Raw genomic sequence first — 19591 nt, 5'->3', positions numbered from 1 at the left:
GGTGGGGCCACAACATTAGTAACAAAGAAACAGAATTGCTGGAGGATGAGGCCCAAAAATCAGGATTTTAAAAAGATTCCCAGGTGATTCTAATGTGCAGCCAAGGTTGAGAACCACTGTTCTAGGTGAATTAACCTCCTCCTATTTGAGGAAACAGCTGGGAAAAATAGCGGGCAGGAGCAGGAGGAGGCGGAAGGGCCCACAGGCCTTGGCCCTGGCCAAGAAGAGAGAAGCAAGGGGTTGGGCAGAAAGAGCCCTGCACTGCAGCCCATTCCTAAGTGGCTCAGCTAGGCCCATGGATTCCTTGGGCCTAAGGAGCTGGTGGGGGAGGAAGAGGTGTCCTGGGAGCAGCCAGGGAAGCAGGAAGCTGCTCAGGGAGATGCCATGCTGGACCCAGGGGACAGCGTCTGGGTCTGGAAAGAATTGGAACAAGGGGATCAAATTTATATTTGTTATTTCACATAATCCTCTCAACCCCTGTTCCCTCGTGTCTCTTCACACATGAGACATTGACCCCGGAGATGGTTAATAACCTACAGCCACACGGTTTGTAAGTGGCTGAGATGGGCCTTCAACTGTGCCTTGAACCTCAGGTGCTTGACAACAGCTCCATACAGAGCACACTGCCCACCCCGCACCCCACACAGAAAGAGAAACTTCTCGGGACCATCGCCATCAGGTCTAGACAAGAAGCAGATGAGCTCAGTGCCCACCAAAGCCAGACAGCGCTGTCCTCAGGGAGCCAGGCCCCCAGGCACCCCTGCTGCCATCTCCTGCACATTCTCCCTAGCACACCCAGGCCCAGGTCGCCTGGCCTTTATCCCAGGACCAGGGCTTGAAGGGGCTCCTGGGCTCTGAAGTGTGGGTGACAAGCAGAGATAGTGTCCGTGGAAATGAAACAAAACCCTTTTCTTTGTGGCCAGTCAGTGTTGCTCAGTGGTTAAGCATCAATCTATGAACCAGGAGATCACATGCCCAGTTAGGGCACATGCCCAGGTTGTGGGCTCAATACCCAGGGTGGGGGGTGCAGGAGGCAGCCGATTGATGATTCTCATCATTGATGTTTCTCTCTCTCTCTCCCTCTCCCTCTCCCTTCCTCTCTGAAATCAATAAAAATATATTTAATAAAAGAACAACCAAACCTTCTCTTCGTGTCCTAAGCGCTATACTGAGTCCTGGGTGGGAGGACAGGGTGGTTGGAACCAGCTCCTCTGGGGCAGAAGAAGCAGGAAGACCCTGGCAAAAGCAAACAGAAAGAGCCCAGAAAAGACTGACTGAACGGAGCCTCGGGTCTGGGAGGAGAACAGGTTACTCATATTTGAAGAGGTACTGAAGGCTGGCAGTGGACTAAGTGCTGGAAGGAAGGAGATGCTCCATCAAAAGAAATCCAGGCAGAGGAAAGAGATGGAGGAGCCAAAGCAAAGGAATTGGGGAGGTGAGGGGGAAGGGTGAAGGGAGCAGTGAGCACCCTGGGTGGTGGGCTCTAAATGAGCTTTCTCTGGAAGAACCCCTCTACCTTAGAATATGACTCTGGATCTTTGGAGACATCTGATAAAAGCCATGGATCTTCTCATCCCTTTTATACCAAATGTACATGCAGATAGAAAATGGGGTGGGATGAGAGGTCCATCCACAGGCCCTTGAAACAGTGGTTCTTAATGAGTGATGCTCATCCCCTGCATCAGTGGGGCAGAGGTGGAACTTGGCATTGGTGGGGGGTGGGGCTTCCCAGGCGACTCTGATGTGGCCCTGGTTGAGAATGTTATCCTGCAGCTCCACAGACTTCAGGTGAAGACCTTGGGCTTTCTAGGAGCAGCGGGGATCCATTGTAGCAATAACAAGTGAGTCCAAACCAGAAACACCTCTCCCATTGCCCGGGGTGTCCTGAGTGGCTTGTGAACCCCAGCCAGCCCCACAAGGCAGTTAATCACTCACATAGCAGCTCTGGAAGACCTGTCCTGTCTTCCCTTCATGCTCAGGATAAAAGCCAAAGTCCTTATCAAGCTTCATCACACCTTGTGTGGTCCTTTCCTCAAATACAGCAAATACATGCTGCCACCTCAGGGCCTTTGCATTTGCTGGGCTTTGCCTGGAACACTATTCCCAGAGATCCACATGCTTTGCTCCTTCCCTTCCTGGGGGTCTTTTTTCTAACTACCCTATCTCTATAGCCTTTTCTCTTGGTCTCAATTCCCTACTCAGCATGGGTTTTCTTCACAGAACTTATCCAACTCCATTTATTTATATACTGAGGCTCGGTGCATGAAATTCATGCATGGGAGGGGGAGTCCATCAGTCCAGCCTACACCCTCTCCAATCTGGGACCCCTCGGGGGATATCCGACTGCCTCTCGCAATCCAGGACTGCTGGCTCCTAACCACTCGTCTGCCTGCCTGATCACCCCTAACCACCTCTGCCTTGCCCCACACCTGGGACCCAGGCTTCCCTCCCTCTGGCCAGCCACAGGCACCCAGGACCCAGGCCGGCTTTGCCCAGGCTGGCTGCAGGTGCAGGGGACCGTGGGCAGTTGGCTTTGCCTGGGCCACAGCCTCAGGTGCCCAGGACCATGGGGTGGGGAGTCTGTCCCTCTCCCAGGCTGCAGCCTGGCTGGTCCCAATTCCTTTCTCAAAAGCTCATTTGTGCTGGCTGGTCCCCATTCCTCTCTCCCCAGTGTTGAGTGTCTGAGCAGTTCCAGAGGCAAGGGTATGAGGGTGTGACAGCTATTTGCATATTAGCTCTTTATCATATAGGATGCTGTACATTTTCTGTCACCTGTTTTCCCATCTCAAATGCAAACAAGAAAACCAAAAGCAGCTATTTGACACCCACTTTATGCTCAGGCCCTAAGGATAAAGAGAGGTACAAGCACACAGGTGTTCTCTCTCTGCAAGGTCTTTACAATCTAGTTAGGTATGAGTGCCCAGGTCAAACCACATGCAGGTGGGCAACTAGCAGCTTAGAACCTTTAAGGCAGTGGTTCTCAACCTTGGCTGCACATTAGAATCACCTGGGAATCTTTTTTAAATCCTGATTTCTGGGCCTCATCCTCCAGAAATTCTGTCTGTGTTATGGGGTGGGGCCACAACATTAGTAAGAAAGAAACAGAATTTCCAGAGGATGAGGCTCAGAAATCAGGATTTAAAAAAGATTCCCAGGTGATTCTAATGTGCAGCCAAGGTTGAGAACCACCGCTTTAAGGAGAGTCCAGGGTTTGCATCTGAGTTGAGTCAGAACGGGGTTGTATTGCCTGAGCCCAGCCAGGTGCCCAGTACTTTATTGGACATGGTACTTGCAGAAGACACACTGGCGGCTCTAGGAGGGGTTTTGGGCCTTCCCTTCCACTCTCGCCCTGGCTTTTGAGTCCTGAGCTGTAGCTGCCCTGAGTTTCCTGAGCCAGGAAGGAAAGTTAGGATTCAGTGACCCCTTTTGGCAAATCCATGGGACAGCGCTGTGCTGGGAGGGGGGCCACTGCTAGGAGAGAGCATCAGCTGAGGGAGTGGTGGGAAACGCAGGAGGTTGAGGGACATGAGGGTTTTCCTCTGGGCAAATCTTCGTTCCACCATCAACATTCACCTGGAGCTACGACTGATCAATTCCTCCCATTCCCGTCATCCCTCACTAATTGGTTAGTTACCAATAATCATCAACAAACCCTAACCAAGAACCCCCTCTGTGCCTTGGAACAATGGCAGAAGCTGAGAAACCTGTAGTCCAGAAGGGGACCCAGACCTCAGATAATCGCATTATAGTATCATTCATCCATTCATTCATTTGTTCATTTGTAAATGTTACTGAGCTCCCCAAAAGCCATCATGGTTCTTCGCATTTGAGAAAACAGCAATAAACAAAACCATCTGAGACCCTTGCTCTCATGGAGTTTAGAAGGGGGAACTGAAAAGAAACTGTAACATAATAAATAACTAAAGTTGCCGTTTGAAGAGGGAAAAGGCTATAAAAAAATGAAAGGTAGAATGGGCGGCGGAACTGCTATGTGGGAGGTGGAGCAGCGTGTGGAATTACCTGGGTGGTCAGAGGAGAAGGTGATTTGAGGAAAGACTTGAAGGAGGAGAGGGAGTGAGCCAGGCAGGTGTCTGGGAGCAGAGCAGTACGGGCGTTGCAGCCCAGCTAGAGCAGAGGCCGGAGCCCTCCCACCTAGCCTGCTCTATACTGGAGGCAGTTTCACAGTGCAGCCTCCTGGGCCCAATGATGACCTCCTGACTCAGACCCTGAGTGGAGCCCAGGCACCTGCCTGTTACACAAGCACCCACTGAGGTTGGAGAACAGTCACAAGGTAGGGTATTTTCAGACCACAGGCTGCTTTGGGTCTTGCTTCTGTTTGTCAAGCTCCAGGGAAGGAAGGACAGGAGCTGACCAGGGTGACACAGACTCAGTCATGGGGCAGTCCTACCTGTCATTTTGGCATGTCCTCCCATTTAGCCTTCACAGCACCCTCTGTGAGCTGGATGTCATGGCCTCCCCGCTCTCACAAGGAGAGTCTGAGGACCTGCAAGGCTGGGGAGGTTTGCCAAGGACACAGAGCCAGTTGGGCTGGGGGTTGGGACCGACCCTCCTGGCGATCACTCCAGTGCCTCCTTGTCAGGTTGTCCCTCTGCCCTAGGCTCACCATTTCAGATTGCTCTCAATCTCAGTCTTTTCAGAGACAGAGAAAGTTAGTAGCTCATTTGTGATTTCAGTGAGATTCACTTGGTCCAGTGGTTCTCAAAGGTTGGTAGGTATTCAAAGCACCTGGTGATCTTGAGCTACTTCCCTGGCCCTGGCCCTAGCCTACCTCCAACTGCCTGTAGGGTTTCCTTAGCTCTCCAGGTGGTGCCAATGCCACCAAAGTTTGAGAACCACAGCTCCAAGGTGGGGTGACCTCAGATGTGGCACTGCAGACCCTTTCTCTGTAACCGGTCCAAGGAAGGCCATTTTAGGTGATAGGGAGCTCCTGGAGAGATCCCCTCGAAAGGGAAAAGGTGGATCTCATTGTTGCCCTGAATAGCTCGTTCTTCTTAAAAGCAGAGCTGCTGGCCCAACACAGGAACCAAGCTTAGTGAGAGGAGGAGGATCCTGGAGTGGTGCCTCAGCCCTGGTTGTCAAGGTTGATTTCTTTGGGCGTAAGGATTTGGGACCAAAGAAGAGATGAGTGGAAACGGAGACCCACGTAAGTCTTGGTGGCAGGGTTGGGAGAGCCATGGGATGTGGAGCGAGAGGGTGGCTTTGGACCAGACACTACCTGGGGCTTCCTGGACCCCCTCTGGCCAGTGGGGTTGGGCAGCGATGGACTTATTGGGCTTATGCATCCCAAGGAGTGAATGCCAAGCCTTAAATGCATGTGCATCCTTCCAGAAAGAAGCCTTGAGGAGGGATTTTTAAGAGGGCGGTGGGGTCTGAGGGTAGTGGACTTCGTTTTAAAGCTCCCCTGTCCCAAACTTGTGTTACCTCCTGCTTTTGGGCCTCAGGTCTCTCATCTGTAAAGTGAGGCTGATGGAGGTGCTCTCCTCATAGAGTCGTGTTGAGGATTCAATCACGTGTGTGTACAAAGACCTTAGACCAGAGCCTGCCATTGATGATAATGTGTTTTCAGAGGGTTCCGTGTCCCCCAAAGTAACCTACACCATTCATTCTCATCCTGGATATATTGGGCGACCTCGTTAAATTCAAAGGACTGTAATAAATTATGTCCTTAATTACTCTATCTGAAAGTTGGGGAGAATTCTGGCCTCCCAACATTTAGGACTAAATGAAAACAAAGCTGCCGTTGGCTGGGCAGTCGTTAGGCTCACCAATTAGGTAAATGATCCAGATTGAAAATGGGGATCTAGCATTTACTATTAAATCCTGTCTGGCATATATGTGCCACATAGGTGTAGCTACGTTACAATAATACTGTAATTGCAGAAACATGAGGTGGGCCCCTAGCCTATAACCATACCAGTTTATCTCCTAAATCGGTGGTTCTCAACCGTGGCTGCACATTAGAATTCTGTTTCTTTGTTATGGGCTGGAGCCACAACATTAGTAACAAAGAAACAGAATTTCCGGAGGATGAGGCCCAGAAATCAGGATTTTAAAAAGATTCCCATTTGAGTCTAATGTGCAGCCAAGGTTGAGAACCACTGTTCTAAATCATCTGTTAATTCTGTCTTCCAAGAAGACAGGAACAATCTGCAGAAAACAACAACCAAATTCCCAATCTCTAACCCTGATTTATTTCCTTGCCTAATGTTCTTGGCTGAGACTTCTGGTGCAATGTACGAGTTTGAACACTGACAATGAATGAATGGCCTAATAATTCATTTAGAAGTTCAAACTCTTCAGATTTTCCCAATTAAGTAGGAAGCTGGTGTTTTGGCTAAGACTGTCTTAGGTTAAAGAGGTATCCATTCATCTTAATAAGTTCTCTAAGTCAAGAATCGGTGTCTAATTTTGTCAAATGTCTTTTTAGCATCTATAGGTGAAATGATTTTTATCTTTTTAGGATTTTTTAATGAAGTTAATATAAATGTAGAATTGAACTATTCTTCCATTCTCAATCCCACAAGGTTATCTTATCATGCTGTTGGATTTGTTTTAAGTGCTATTCAGCTTTTAAGTATTGATAATGTAATCACATGTGAGATTCATTCATAGTTCTTCATTTACACTGCATTAAATTTGATGTCACTTTTTTATAGTAAAACTAGAGGCCTACTGCATGGAATTTATGCATGGGTAGGGTCCCTAGGCCTGGCTGGTGATCAAGGCCGATCGGACTTCCTTCCCCCGGCTGCCAGCTGCTGACCATGGCTTTCTTTCACTCTGTGCCGCCCCCTGGTGGTCAGCACACATCATAGCGAGCAGTCGAACTCCCTAGGGGACAATTTGCATATTAGCCTTTTATTATATAAGATGTGGATTCTTTTCCTTTCCTCTAGCACAGTGTAAATAGTATTGGAACAATATATTTTAAATACATGCTAGAATTCCGCTTGCAGGCCTGCACCTGAAGGTCAGGAGAGTTTATATTGCTGCAGTACGTGGTTTCCTTCTTTCTCTGCAGGTTTAGGCCAGCTTCCTAAGGCCAAAACTAAAAGCCAGAATGTGAGTCACCAATCAGACGCCCTTCACAGGCCCCACCCCCAGGTGATGAAAGTGATCCAGCGTCTGCAGAAGATCATAAATGAGTACATCCTGCAGCTGGAGAGCAGGCACCAGCAGGAGGACCTGGAGCAGGAGGAGCAACAGCACAGCCAGAACATCAGGGACCAGGAAGCCATCCTCGTCCATTTAATGTGTGAGGTGGTCAACCTCTTACACTCCGGAGCCTCAAGTAGCGTGGAGCTCCAACTGCCTCGCCTTTCCCTGGACTCAAGGGGTGGTGCTGGAGGTGGGCAGCAGGCCCAGTCATCCAGGGAGCCTGACCAGCTAAGTCACCAACTGAGTGATTCGGAAACTGCATTTATCAGCTGTTACCTATCCAACCGTGGGATTGACGTCTCTGCCTTATACCAGTCCAACTTCCAGGACTTCGTAGCCTACCAAGGAGACAAATACCATGAGGACAGGAACACCTTGGTGAGGATGTGGGTGGTGGGAAGGGCACACTAGAGAGGCCCAGTCACTAGGATTTACTGAGTCCTGTGCCAAGTACTGTGCTCTCTCGCTTACTCTTCCCGGGCTTATGAAGCAGGTGGTATTTTCTCTTTATGGATAAGGGGATGGGCACAAAATAGAGTGACATGCCCAAGAAAGGTGAAGGGCTGAGACTGGGTTCCCTTCTTCCCCTCTGCTTTCCCTAATCCCTGCTCTTACCTTCTAGGAGTCACTGCGGTCACAGTAGAAGTGAGCCTGTTCCCATGGGACCCAGTCTAGAAAAGATAGTCATCAGCCATGAGGATACAAAGATTAATGACGTTTCAAAGAGCACTAAGGGGATACCAAGTTTGGGTGGTCTGGGAAGGTGTCTTAAAGACTGAATTAGCCAGAGGTAGTGGGATGTGGGGTCCTCGGGGGCGGGGGGGGCAAGCAACTACATGTGTGAAGCTTTAGGTGGGAAGGGCTTGGAGTGAATGGAAAGGAGTCCCATGTGGATAGAGTAGGGACAATGAGGGCTGTGACAAGAAGTGTGGACAGGGGTAGGATATTATCCTAAGGGTCAGTCTCTTAGGACAGGGGGTCAATGAAAGTCTTCCAACAAGGGATGTTCACAACAGCTCTCCAGTCAGAGAGTAGAGGACAGTACGAGTATATCATCTCTCTGCTTCTAGCTGAGTGACATGTGCTCAATGGCCATGTGTTTTTCTGGGGGCCAAGTGAGTCAGGTACCTCCTTGGACTCTGAGGAACTGTAGCTCCTCTAATAACTTGAAAGGCCTGCACATGGAAATGGGAATAACAAGAGATGGGCCTGTGGTGCTTAAGGATCCAGATTCTGGGGCAGGCAGGTAGAGTCTGTCCATCACCAAGGTCATATGACAAGGGTAAACTAGAGAGTCAAAGTCACTAGGATTTACTGAGTCCTGTGCCAAGCACTGTGCTCTCTTGCTTACTCTTCCTGGCCCTATAAAGTAGATGGTTTTGATCCTTATAGATAAGGGAATGGGCACAAATAGTGACATGCCTAAGAAAGGTGAAGGGTTCCTCTCTTTCTCTCTGGTTTCTTTCCCTGAGAAAGTGTACTTGTCCTTTCTTAGCTTCACTCCCTTTAAAGCAGGAATCATCATAGAACCCTTTTCTTAGGAGTTGTGAGAAAGAAGGCAATGAACAAGAAGCACTTAGCCTAATGATAGCCTTTTGATTCTAGTCAATAAGAACCAAGTGACTGGTCCAGCGTGGGCAAACTACGGCCCGCGGGCCAATCCTGCCCGTTTGAAATGAATAAAACTAAAAAAAAAAAACCGTACCCTTTTATGTAATGATGTTTACTTTGAATTTATATTAGTTCACACAAACACTCCATCCATGCTTTTGTTCCGGCCCTCCGGTCCAGTTTAAGAACCCACTGTGGCCCTCGAGTCAAAAAGTTTGCCCACCCCTGGACTGGTCACTGGTATGCAACTATCTCTATGGCTCTAAAGGGGGATATTGCAAGCTGTATGATTTTGGGGCTGTGAATTGCCTCACGGGACAGTGAGCTCTCCCCTTTGGAAATCATCCGGGAAGAGCACTTTTTGACATGTTTAAAGGGTTCCTCTAGGCTGGGCAGGAGGACTGATCTCAGATTCCTCCATCTGCAGGGCCTCATCAACCTTGGCCTCAGTGAGAACAAGCTCTGCATTGACCTGCTGACTGAAAGGGTGAGCCAAGCTCCGGGCCTGTGGGGCCCATGTGCAGGCCCGGCCCCCTGCGCATGTGGGAGCTACAGGAGTGGGACTTAGGCGACTGGGAAAGGGAGTGGGGAAATGGCTTCTAGAATAGCATGTGTCATCTCCTGGATTTTCTGACTGTTCAGAGGTATTCTTTGGATGGGTATATTTTGGGTAGATTGACAAGGGAGCCTCTGGCCCAAGTGTACGGTTGGGGAGGCTGTTAATTCAGCAGTTCTAAGTAAGTTATCCATTGTGTGATCTGATAAGAAGGTCAGGGTCTCCCTTCATTCAGGAGCATGCAGCATGTGTCCCCATTGCCCTCTGGGAGGCCCTGTGTTGTAGGGCAAATGCCCACCTGCATTCTAGGAGTAGGATGAAGACTGTGGGGCTTCCCTGGTCTGGCTGTCCTCATGCTTTATTTGTCAACAGTTGAGTCGGAGTGACATGAACTACATTGATGATGACCTTCTGCAATATCCTGATTGGAGAGGACATGCATTGTAAGTAACTTCCAGATCCATGGCCTCCTAGTCCACAGGCACCAGTTCTCAAGCAGGGAAGAACTCAAAGTATCAGATTCTTGGTTGGCTACCTCTGTTTCTTTCAGTGAAACCTCTAGAAAATGTCTAGAACACAATTTAGGAGGCAGCCCGGTAAAATAAAAATAGCCCAAGCTCTCACACTAATTGTCTGTCACCTCGGGAATCAATAATCTCAGTCAGTAACCCTGTAACATGAGATTAGACGCCTTGCTCTTTGGAAAAGACTAAAGTCGAGATACTGAATATGAAAGGGCTCCTGGGCCTGAAACCACAAGATCTCTCTGGGTCTGCCTACAGCCTGAGGGAAGAAGTAGCCCGGTTCCTGACCTACTACTGCAAGGCACCTGACCTGCTTGATCCAGAAAATGTAAGTCAGTTTCCCAGCCTCACTTATCTCCTAGTGGAGAGATGTATTCTTAAGGGGCCCGCCTTTTCTAAAGGGTTCAGGGAGAACCAGCAGAGGCCTTCAGGGCCAAGATGGAATAAAAGCCAATGGATTCCAACTTTGGATGTTCCTGGTCCCTGTCCCTACTGAGGGGGAGGGAGACAGAGGGACATGGAGATTGGGTTTTTACTTCTACCTTCTGTGCATCTTCTTCAGGTGGTTGTTCTCAATAGCTCCCTCTCTGTCTTCTTGACCCTGACCATGGTGCTGTGTGATCCAGGTGGTAAGTTGATGGGCTCTGCTTTCCCTCAGGGAAATAGCAGCACACAGGCACTGGGCCTCGAAGAAGAAGAGCATCTTGACTCAAGGCCCTTGCCCCAAAATGCCGGGACTCTCCTACACTGGTTATATTTTCCTGCTGTTTCTATAGGAGTGAGGGATTTGCATCCCCACTTAATGAGGAAGGAGATCAAGGGAGGGTCCTCGAGGAGGTATGCCCTTGGGAATGGTGAGAACCAACCCATTATATTATTAGCTGGGATTTGGGGCTCAATTCCAATACAGAGAGCCCTGGTAAACTGGCTTAAACTATATAGAATTTCTATCACCTTCTCCTCCTCAAAAACAATGTCTATTGAGTTCTAGATCAAATAAGACTGAAAGATCTGTTCTCAGTGTCCCTCTTAACAATGTCTGAGCAAGAGTCTCAGACTTTAATGAGCTTCGGCTGCTTGGAAGGTAGTTACCAAGGTGGCCAGTTTCATTCAAATCAGTAGGTCCTCGGTTAGTTCATCAATAAGGCCAAATGATGGGAGGAGAAGCATACTTGAGACCTCCAGATGTAGATAACATGAGTCATGTGGAGAGAAAGAGCCCTCCTTGTGCAGGGGCCTCAGCCTCTGGTGTTTGCCCTGGAACTGACCAGACGTTGTAAATGTTCCGTGCTCACCATGCTAGCAAGGTAGGCTTGATTTGCACCTTGGTTTCTGAGCCATTCAGAGCACTGTTCTTCCTTTGTCTCCTTCTATAGTGTAGCCCCAAGGCAAGGACACTTGAGTTTTGTCCCCCAAATATTGTTTATAAGAATGGCTACCTTTTACAGAGCCTGAGCCCCAAAGCATTTCCCCAAGGAGCAGGGATTGCCCAAGTAACCTACCCTGTCAGTAGAGTTGCTGCTGGTCTGGGGGTCAGGTGGGTGTGGTGGTTCTGACCGAGAGACCCTGGACTGACAGCCTTGTCTCCCTGTGCTTCCAGATGCCTTTCTGATCCCCACCCCCTTCTCTTCTGGCTTCACATTAACTGCCCGCCTGTATTCAAAAGTTGAGCTGATTCATGTCCACCTGCTGAGGAAGGTCAGAATGGGGCCCTTTTCCTGCTCAGCCCACCTCGGCAATGAAATGTTCTGGGGGCATTCCAAGGTTTATGGGTGGGGCTAGCTTTCCTGCCATATAAGTGATGATGACAAATCAGCACTAGAGGGCATGTAGTACGGGTACCCTGGGTATGAAGGCCAAGGATTGTTCACGGTTTATGGGAATGAGGGATCAAAGCTTAGAAGCAGTCAGATGGGCGCTCCTCAGGCAGGGTTTGTGTTCCAGATCACTGAGGCGGACACCCAGCCATTCCAGCTGATTGTGGACAAGTTGGAGAAAGCCCTGCTGGAGGCTAAGTTTAAGGTAAGGAGAGGACCATGGGTCAGGGTGGGCACTGCTGCCCTGAAGGGGGTTCAGTGCTGAGCCTCTGCTACAACTTTCTGAGCAAGACTGTGCGGGCTCCTTCTTCAGAAGAGGCAGTGTCCCAGGGGCATGTCCCTCTGGGATCCCTGAGCCTTCTCAGTGGCAGTCCCCAGTGCTGCTTCCATCTCTGCCCTGGGGGCAGTATGGTAGTTGCTTCAGGGTTCTATGTAGACCTTGGTTATGTGACCTATATTGGGTGTTCTGACTGACATTGGCTGAATGTGAAGTATTTGTGTTCATTGGGTTATGTTTGGTTCTTTCAGGGGAAAAAGGTCAGAGGTCTTGTTCTCTTCAACCCCAATAATTTTATGGGAGACATCGACAGTTTGGACTCACTGAAGGAATACCTGGAATTTGCCAAGAGGTAGGGGTTTAACCCTTGAAATTGAACAAATTGCCATCGGTCATGGACAAGAAGTCAGAACCAGAAATAATTTCCCCTAACTATGCTTACTGCTTATTATACTCTGCAAAGTGGTGTACAACTAACTGAAATGGGAACAAAGGAAAATGCAACCACTTGCTTACAGCTTCCACCAATCTTTTTTCCCCCAATTTCTTTCTAGTATTTTCCATGTGCAGACATCTACGTAACAATCATACTATAGTTTTGTTACTCAGCCACTTCCTGTAGCATGAGTGCTTTTCCAGCATCTACTTCCCAAACTACTTGGCCCAGGTGCCAGGAAAGAGAGACTGTTGGACGATGTGGGGTGAAGATAAAGACATATCCCCACAGAACTTTATGTCCCACTCCTAAGAACATGTTCACGTCTGACATGTTTGGAGTCCCTAAATAGCCCTCTTAGGAGTAGATAGTCTTCTATTCTCTAGAAGAGAGGCACTTATCTAAGCCTCATAACTAACCCAGACCAATTAATTAATGGTGAAGCATGGGGACAAAAGAAAGAACATTGCAAGTCCTGGGTTAGAATTTGACAGAATTGGGTTCAAGTCCCCGCTTCAAAACCTGCCGATAGAGGGTATTAACTTTGCCTCAGAAACTAGTTTCCTCATCTGTGAAATGGAGAGAACAGTACTGCCTCAGAGGGCCAATGGGAGAATAAACACGATGTGCATATAAGTCTTAACCCACTTAACACCACGAAGTGGTCTCTGCTTGAGGATTGAAGGGTTCAGTAAGATTTTCTCATGTGTGTCTTTTGTATTCTATGCCTTCCAAGTACTTCCTGGCCATGTGTAAGGTCCTTTCTGGTGCACCAACCCTTCTGCCTTACCATGATCTTTGGTGGATGGGCTGCTGGGGCAATAGGAGGATATGATCTGTATCCAGAATTGACCATAACAGAAAGTGAGTTAAGATTCGAGAGAGAACCTTGATGTTTTCACTTTTCTGCCTAACTTGCAGGCACAACCTACATGTGATTATTGATGAGACTTCTATGCTGTCTGAGTTTCATGCGTCCATCCCATTCCACAGTGTTCTGAACATGAAAAGGTGAGTTGTTCTTATTCCCGCTACAGCTGAGACCATTAGCTTCCTGCTTTTGTACAGTGATTTCATGTGTCATAAATTTACCTGGCTAAGTTTCAGGAATTGAGTTAAATGTGGAAATAAACAAAGTATGATCTTTCCTCCTAAGTACGTTTGATCTAAATACCATGTTGTATATGAGATACTTGAGGGCAAGGTAGAAAGACCACAGTCTAAAATAAAGTTAAACCTCTACAAAAGGTCTGGGTAGTGGACCTCAAGCCAGTTCCCAATTCCCACACACAGACCTTAAGACTTCAGCACTCAAACATTTCTCTATAACCTTGATTGTACTGTCTCCTCTCCAGTTTGCCTGACCCCAACAGGACCCATGTGATCTGGGGCACCAGTAAAGTGAGTCCCAACAGCCTATCCTTGGGTTGGGAAGGAATGGGAGCCAAGAATATAAGGTATTCCCTCCCTTACTCTCTTCCTCTAGAGTTTTGGGATCTCTGGCTTCCGTTTTGGCACTCTGTACACCCACAACAAGGAGGTGGTCTCTGCTGTTGGCGCTTTTGGCTTCCTCCATAGCATCTCTGGCATCACCCAGCACAAGCTGTGTCGGCTGCTCCAGGACAGAGGTACTGAGCTCCATCCAGGCATCTCGGTGCTCAAGGCCACGGGGGATTCCTGGGTCTGCTTGGGCCTCTGACATGCCTTCAGTCCCCTGACATCCTGTTCGTTGTCTCAGGTGTTATGGTGGAGGACAGGAAGTTTGAGGGAAGGCAGGATGCAGCTCAGAGGGGCACTAGGATGTAGACAGAAGCGGGAGGTGCTGGTCTAAAAGCCAGGATGGGCTTTAATTTCTGGCTATCTGATAGCTCGTGCTCTGCCTGGAAAGGGGATAGACAATCATATGCAGACTTCAGAGGGAACTTCAGAAATCCATCCTTATGTCAAGGCCTCTTTCCCCTTTCCAATATTCTGCTTGCTCAGGCAAAGATTACAAAGAAATAAGTGCCCTGACTCCTCAAGTATGACCTAACTACACCTGCCAAGGTGGCCAAGGAGGTGCTGCCATTTGGGCAAATTGCTGTGGCTACAACTATGGCCCTTGGGTTCTTCTGCCCCTTGGATCTGAGGTGAATGCTGGCGTCAGGGAGAACTTCCCCCTTTAGTGCCGTGGCCCAAACATAGAGAAGGGCCCCTTTCTTTAATTCCCTGTAGTAGAACAGATGCCAGTCTAGCAGATTTAAATTAAAAGCTGGGATATCTATAATAAGCTGGGATATCTGTAATAATAAAAGCGTAATATGCTAATTAGACCAGACAGCCGAACGACCTTCTGGATGTCCTTCCGGATGAAGCCACAGTGGCGGGGGCCAAGGCAGAGGCAGTTAGAGGCATCAGGCAGGCAGGAAACTGGTTAGGGGCCACCAGGCAGGCAGGTGAGCGGTTAGCGGCGATGAGGCAGGCAGGTGAGTGGTTATGGGCAATGAGGCAGGCAAGCAGAGGGGTTAGGGGTGATAAGGCAGGCAAGCAGAGGGGTTACGGGTGATCAGGCAGGTAGGCAGAGAGGTTAGGAGTGGTCAGGAAGGCAGGCAGACAAGCAGTTAGAAGCCGGCGGTCCCAGATTGCGAGAGGGTGCAGGCAGGGCTGAGGGACACCCCCCTCCATGCACGGATTTCATGCACCGGGCCTCTAGTAATTAAATAAATGAAAGTAACCAAATAATCTGGTTGAGAAAACAACTTTCATCTTTGGGTGAGTAAAATGGTAGATAGGAGAAATCCAATTACCTGTTTCCCTACATGGTGCCAGGCCCTTTGATATTTGGCAGAAACCAGGTTCCCAGCCCCGTGAACATGGCTATCAATTTGGGAATTACATGGGAGCTTAAATGCCAATGTGTGGACTCCACCCCAAAGTTCTGACTTAGGTGATCTGGGGATATAACCTGGCCACGAGGATTTTCACAAGCTCCCCTGGTGGTTCTATGTGCTGCCAATGCTGAGAACAACTGGGCTAAGATCATCGCTAAATACATCAAAGTCCACTGTGTGAGGCTGTAAGGCAGGAGGTATGGGGAGCTTTGAGTTCCTGCTTCCTGATCATTGGACAACAGCAGCATCAACCCATTATAGGAGGATGCCCTGACTCTTACTGTCAGAGCTATAAACTCAAACAGAACACTCCTACAGGTTTACTGAGAAGCCCAGTGTCTCTTCCAGAGCTGTAGGTAGGTAGGAGGTGAGTTTTGAATATGGATTCCATCAGCTCAAATATAGTACAGAGTCAGTCTTGGACAGAAATAGCTGCCAGGAAGTCCAGGTAGGGAGCATGTGGCAAAGAATTCTTGGCAGTTCTTTGCCACAAGACCTGTGACAGCATTCTCCCCTATCGCCATCCAGAATGGATTGACAACATGTACCTGCCCACTAATCGCTCCCGGATGCAGGAAGCTCACAGATACATCACCAACAAGTTGAAGACATTGAAGGTCCCTTTTCTCAGTCGTGGCTCTGGCCTCTATATCTGGGTCAATTTGAAAGAGGTGAGCTCTGGAAATGAGGACAGGTGTCCTTGGGCAGACCTGCCTGATAGGTCTTGGGCTCAGCTCTGTCACTCTGCCTTCCCTAGTACCTGGACCCATGCACATTTGAGGAAGAGCAGCTCCTTTATCGCCACTTCCTGGACAACAAGCTCCTATTGGCCCCTGGCAAGGCCTACATGTGTAAAGAGCCTGGCTGGTTCCGCCTCACCTTTACGGATAAGCCCCTCCGCCTGAAAGTCGGTGAGTGGTGCTGACTTCCACTCCTGGTGTCTTCCACTCCTGTAGTCCAGTAGCTGAGTCCTCCTTATTGGCCTTGAGTAGCTATAGCTACAGCTCATGTATACCATAGATGGTTTGCACTTTCATGTTTTGATTAAGTTCCTTTGCAAACAGGAATTACATGACCTGCCATTGAGCAGGGCACTAATCAGAAGTGGTCCTCTTCCCTGTGGGTCTTGAGTTAGTAGGTGAGATACATAGGATGTCCTGGATGTTATTCTCTGGAGTCAGATTCTCCTCTGAAGGTTATGAGAACAGAACAATGATCTGTTGCATCTCACCATATGCTGGACACTGTTCTACCTGCTGGGAATCAAGCAGTGAAGAAAGAGCATTTATGTTATAAAATTTTGAGCTACTGAGGAGAATAGACTGTTTGAAGGGACACTAGAGGCAATAGAAACGTTGATGACTCCAAGTCTATCGCCAGGTTATAGGATTTGCTATGAGACAAAGTGTCTTGCAGCACATGCTGTGTCATTGAAGCTAAAAATGAGCTATCAGGGATGTCGTGGGTAGACTTAGAAATGCATCCCAAAGAAGAGTAGGCTGAAGTTCCACATCCCTGAAGAGTGGCTCCGTGATGGTCTACCATGACCTGGGGATTTCTGGGGCCCACCTGAAAACCCACTAATTCTATTTCTATCTCCATTTGGACCCTAAAGCCATGCAGCGGTTCTCTGAGGCGCTAACCGATAGGAAGCAGAATTGGATAGAGAAAAAACTGGAGGATGCACTGGTGGAAGTATCCTCCCCGTCCACCAGGTGTTCCAGCTCATCCCCCAGCTCATCCCCCAGCTCATCCCCCAGCTCATCCCCCAGCTCATCCCCCAGCTCATCCTCCAGCTCATCCTCCTTCGTAAAGGTGGATACCTCTCATTTTTGAGAACTTGATTCTTTTTACTCTTTGCTAGCCATTGTGTGAGAGCAAATGTTTTTATGGGGTTGGGGTTGGAAATCCTAGAGAAACAAAGGGAGCTTTCTGCCTCCCTATTTTATTCATTTATTTATTTTTCCATAATGCAAATTTATTGTTGCACAAATGTACAGTGTTTGAACAGAAAAAGCCTCACTGTCGCGTAGAAAGAGGACTTGAAGCAGCACGTGGGAAGCAGGGTGGCTCCAGGATGTCAGGTGTGTGGTTACTGGCTCTGCTCAATGTATGTGGAGATGTCCCTTTCTTCAGGAAGCTCCGCCACATTGACTTCAAACCTACCCTGACCATCATTGAGGACTTTGGCATCATTCTTATGAGACACAAAAGTGATAGTCAGGCCTTTGGCGCCAAAGCGACCGGCACGGGCCACCCGGTGGATGTAGGTGTCCGATTCCTCAGGCATGTCATAATTGAAGACGATGTTGACTCGCTCAGTGTCCATCCTGCCTCCCTATTTAGATGGGTTTATTTTTGTATTTGAAACCTAATAAAGTTCATATTCTCTTAAATTCCAGGCCTGCTTTATTTCTTCCTCGCTCTTCATAATCACCTTTGGAAACTATTAATTTTTTTGTCCTTTTTATTTTTAAATTCCAAGGCAGGTTATACATGAAGAATAGAGTCTGGGGCAGGCAAGGAGGCAAGGGACAAAAAGATCCCTCATTGAAGGAGGTTTTCTAGGGTTGGATGCAGTGTTCCAGAGAACCCTAACCAGATCACAGCCACCTTCCAGGCTAGTTGCCAAATGGCAGGGTGGTGATATAATTGCAGATGTTCCTGCTTAAATACAAGCTCTTTCCCTTCTTGCCTTTTCAAAAAGCTTTTAAAATGAATCTCTGGTGCCAAGCCTGTATCTTCCATTTTTCTCTCTAGCCTCTTCAGCTGTTCAAATAGCACCACCCCTGAGAGTTTCTGCAAAGCCCTTGCTCGCTTGGGCTTCAGTCAGAGCACTGGTTCTGTGAAACAGACAGAGCAGTGACTACCCTCATTTTATAGACAAAGAGCTTTCAGCACTAATAGATGGTTTTGGTCAGTCCCTTGAGTTTGTGACCATCCTCTCGTTTGGGTCCAGGTTTGGTGGTTATTGTTCCTTGATGACAATCTTCTGATTTTGTGTTGTTTTTAATCAAAAAGCATAAGAAAAAAATCATGATTCTTCCAGTTTTTTTTTTCCTCTACACATGGTTTTTTAGAAATCAACGATGGCTAATAGAAACAGAAAGGAATTCATTGGATGAATGAGGGAGCTCATGGAATCAGAAAAGAAGGTACATGGAAACCAGAGATGCTCTTGGGATCTTTGAAATGGCAGCTTATATACAATCCTCAAAGGCAGTTTGCTATACACGTATTCACATCTACAAGTATATACATACTAGAGGTCTGGTGCACAAAATTTCTGCAGGGGGAGAGGGTGTCCCCTCAGCCCAGCCTGAATCCTTTCCAATCTGGGCTTAAACCGGCAGTCGGGCATCCCTCTCACAATCCGGGACCACTGGCTCCTAACTGTTCGCCTGCCTGCCTGATCGCCCCTAACTGTCCCCACTGTTGGCCTGGTCACCCCCAACTGCCTCCCCTGCCAGCCTGGTTGCCCCACGCAGCCTGTTCGGTCATCCGTTCGGTTGCAACGGTCACTTAGGCTTTTATATATATAAATCATACGTATAATATCTTTGGAAAACATAGCCTAGAACAAAGGCAGTCAGGGCCCCTGCCTGCAAGACAAGCAATAATGTGAGAGACCCAGAAAGAACCATCACCCAACAATACTATGTTCTTGTTAACACTAGATTGCCCAAGGAAGTTATTTTGACTGTTTTTTAATTTCAATTAGAAAAACAATTATGTATATAAGGACACAATGTCTTAGAATTTTGTGAGTTTTTTTTACAACATATGAATGCGTTTATTAATAATTGTAGTTACCTCCCCCTCCTTCATTTCCGGTATATATATATGTGTTATACCTATATTGCCCAAAAGCAGTCATTTTGACTGCTTGGGGGCAGGGGGGGGGGGGGATTATGACTCTTATTATTGAATTGAGTAAATTTCTTATATGACCAGGTCGGCCCTGTATTGAAATAACAGTTTTCTTTTTTTTTCGATTACCGTCACATGATAACATACAAGTACATGATAAATTGTCGATACGTGATAAGTTGCAGTTGCTCAATTAGCTAAACTAGTACTTGTTATTCGAATCTTTCTGCAGTGATACTTGTTCTAATAAGTTGTTTATTGTATTTCTTTTGCGCCCTAAATTCATGAAAGAAATGTCGAATAGAAGTGAGTTATGGAAAAAGCTAAGGAACATAAGTGAAGAGTGCTCCAATATTATTCTTTCACAATGCAGTCATTTTGACTGCTTTTGGGCGATATAGGTATATACTAAATTTCAGTCTTTCTAGTGTTAAATCCACTTATTAGCTCT

General features: G+C 47.8%; 1 protein-coding gene across 1 annotated transcript; it reads left to right on the top strand.

Moving 5' to 3' along the window:
* Positions 1-5142: 5142 nt before the first annotated feature.
* On the top strand, positions 5143-16195 carry LOC118665500 (probable inactive 1-aminocyclopropane-1-carboxylate synthase-like protein 2). The gene is made up of 14 exons (XM_036326946.1): positions 5143-5164; positions 7043-7557; positions 9218-9277; positions 9719-9789; positions 10129-10198; positions 10433-10499; positions 11471-11568; positions 11815-11892; positions 12216-12316; positions 13322-13411; positions 13756-13801; positions 13887-14028; positions 15799-15941; positions 16028-16195. Exons 1-14 carry the CDS (start codon positions 5143-5145, stop codon positions 16193-16195), a joined length of 1671 nt encoding a protein of 556 aa, XP_036182839.1.
* Positions 16196-19591: the final 3396 nt, after the last annotated feature.

The sequence above is a fragment of the Myotis myotis genome, unplaced genomic scaffold, assembly GCF_014108235.1.
Source record: "Myotis myotis isolate mMyoMyo1 unplaced genomic scaffold, mMyoMyo1.p scaffold_m19_p_10, whole genome shotgun sequence".
Classification (NCBI taxonomy): Eukaryota; Metazoa; Chordata; class Mammalia; order Chiroptera; family Vespertilionidae; genus Myotis; species Myotis myotis.
This window is presented reverse-complemented; position numbering and strand designations above follow the sequence as displayed.

Coding starts and splice junctions, on each gene's coding strand:
- LOC118665500 (XM_036326946.1), top strand. CDS start 5,143: ATGAGTGGAAACGGAGACCCAC. Junction 10,500..11,470: donor GGTGCTGTGTGATCCAGGTG/GTAAGTTGATGG, acceptor CTGTGCTTCCAG/ATGCCTTTCTGATCCCCACC. Junction 14,029..15,798: donor TCGGCTGCTCCAGGACAGAG/GTACTGAGCTCC, acceptor ATCGCCATCCAG/AATGGATTGACAACATGTAC.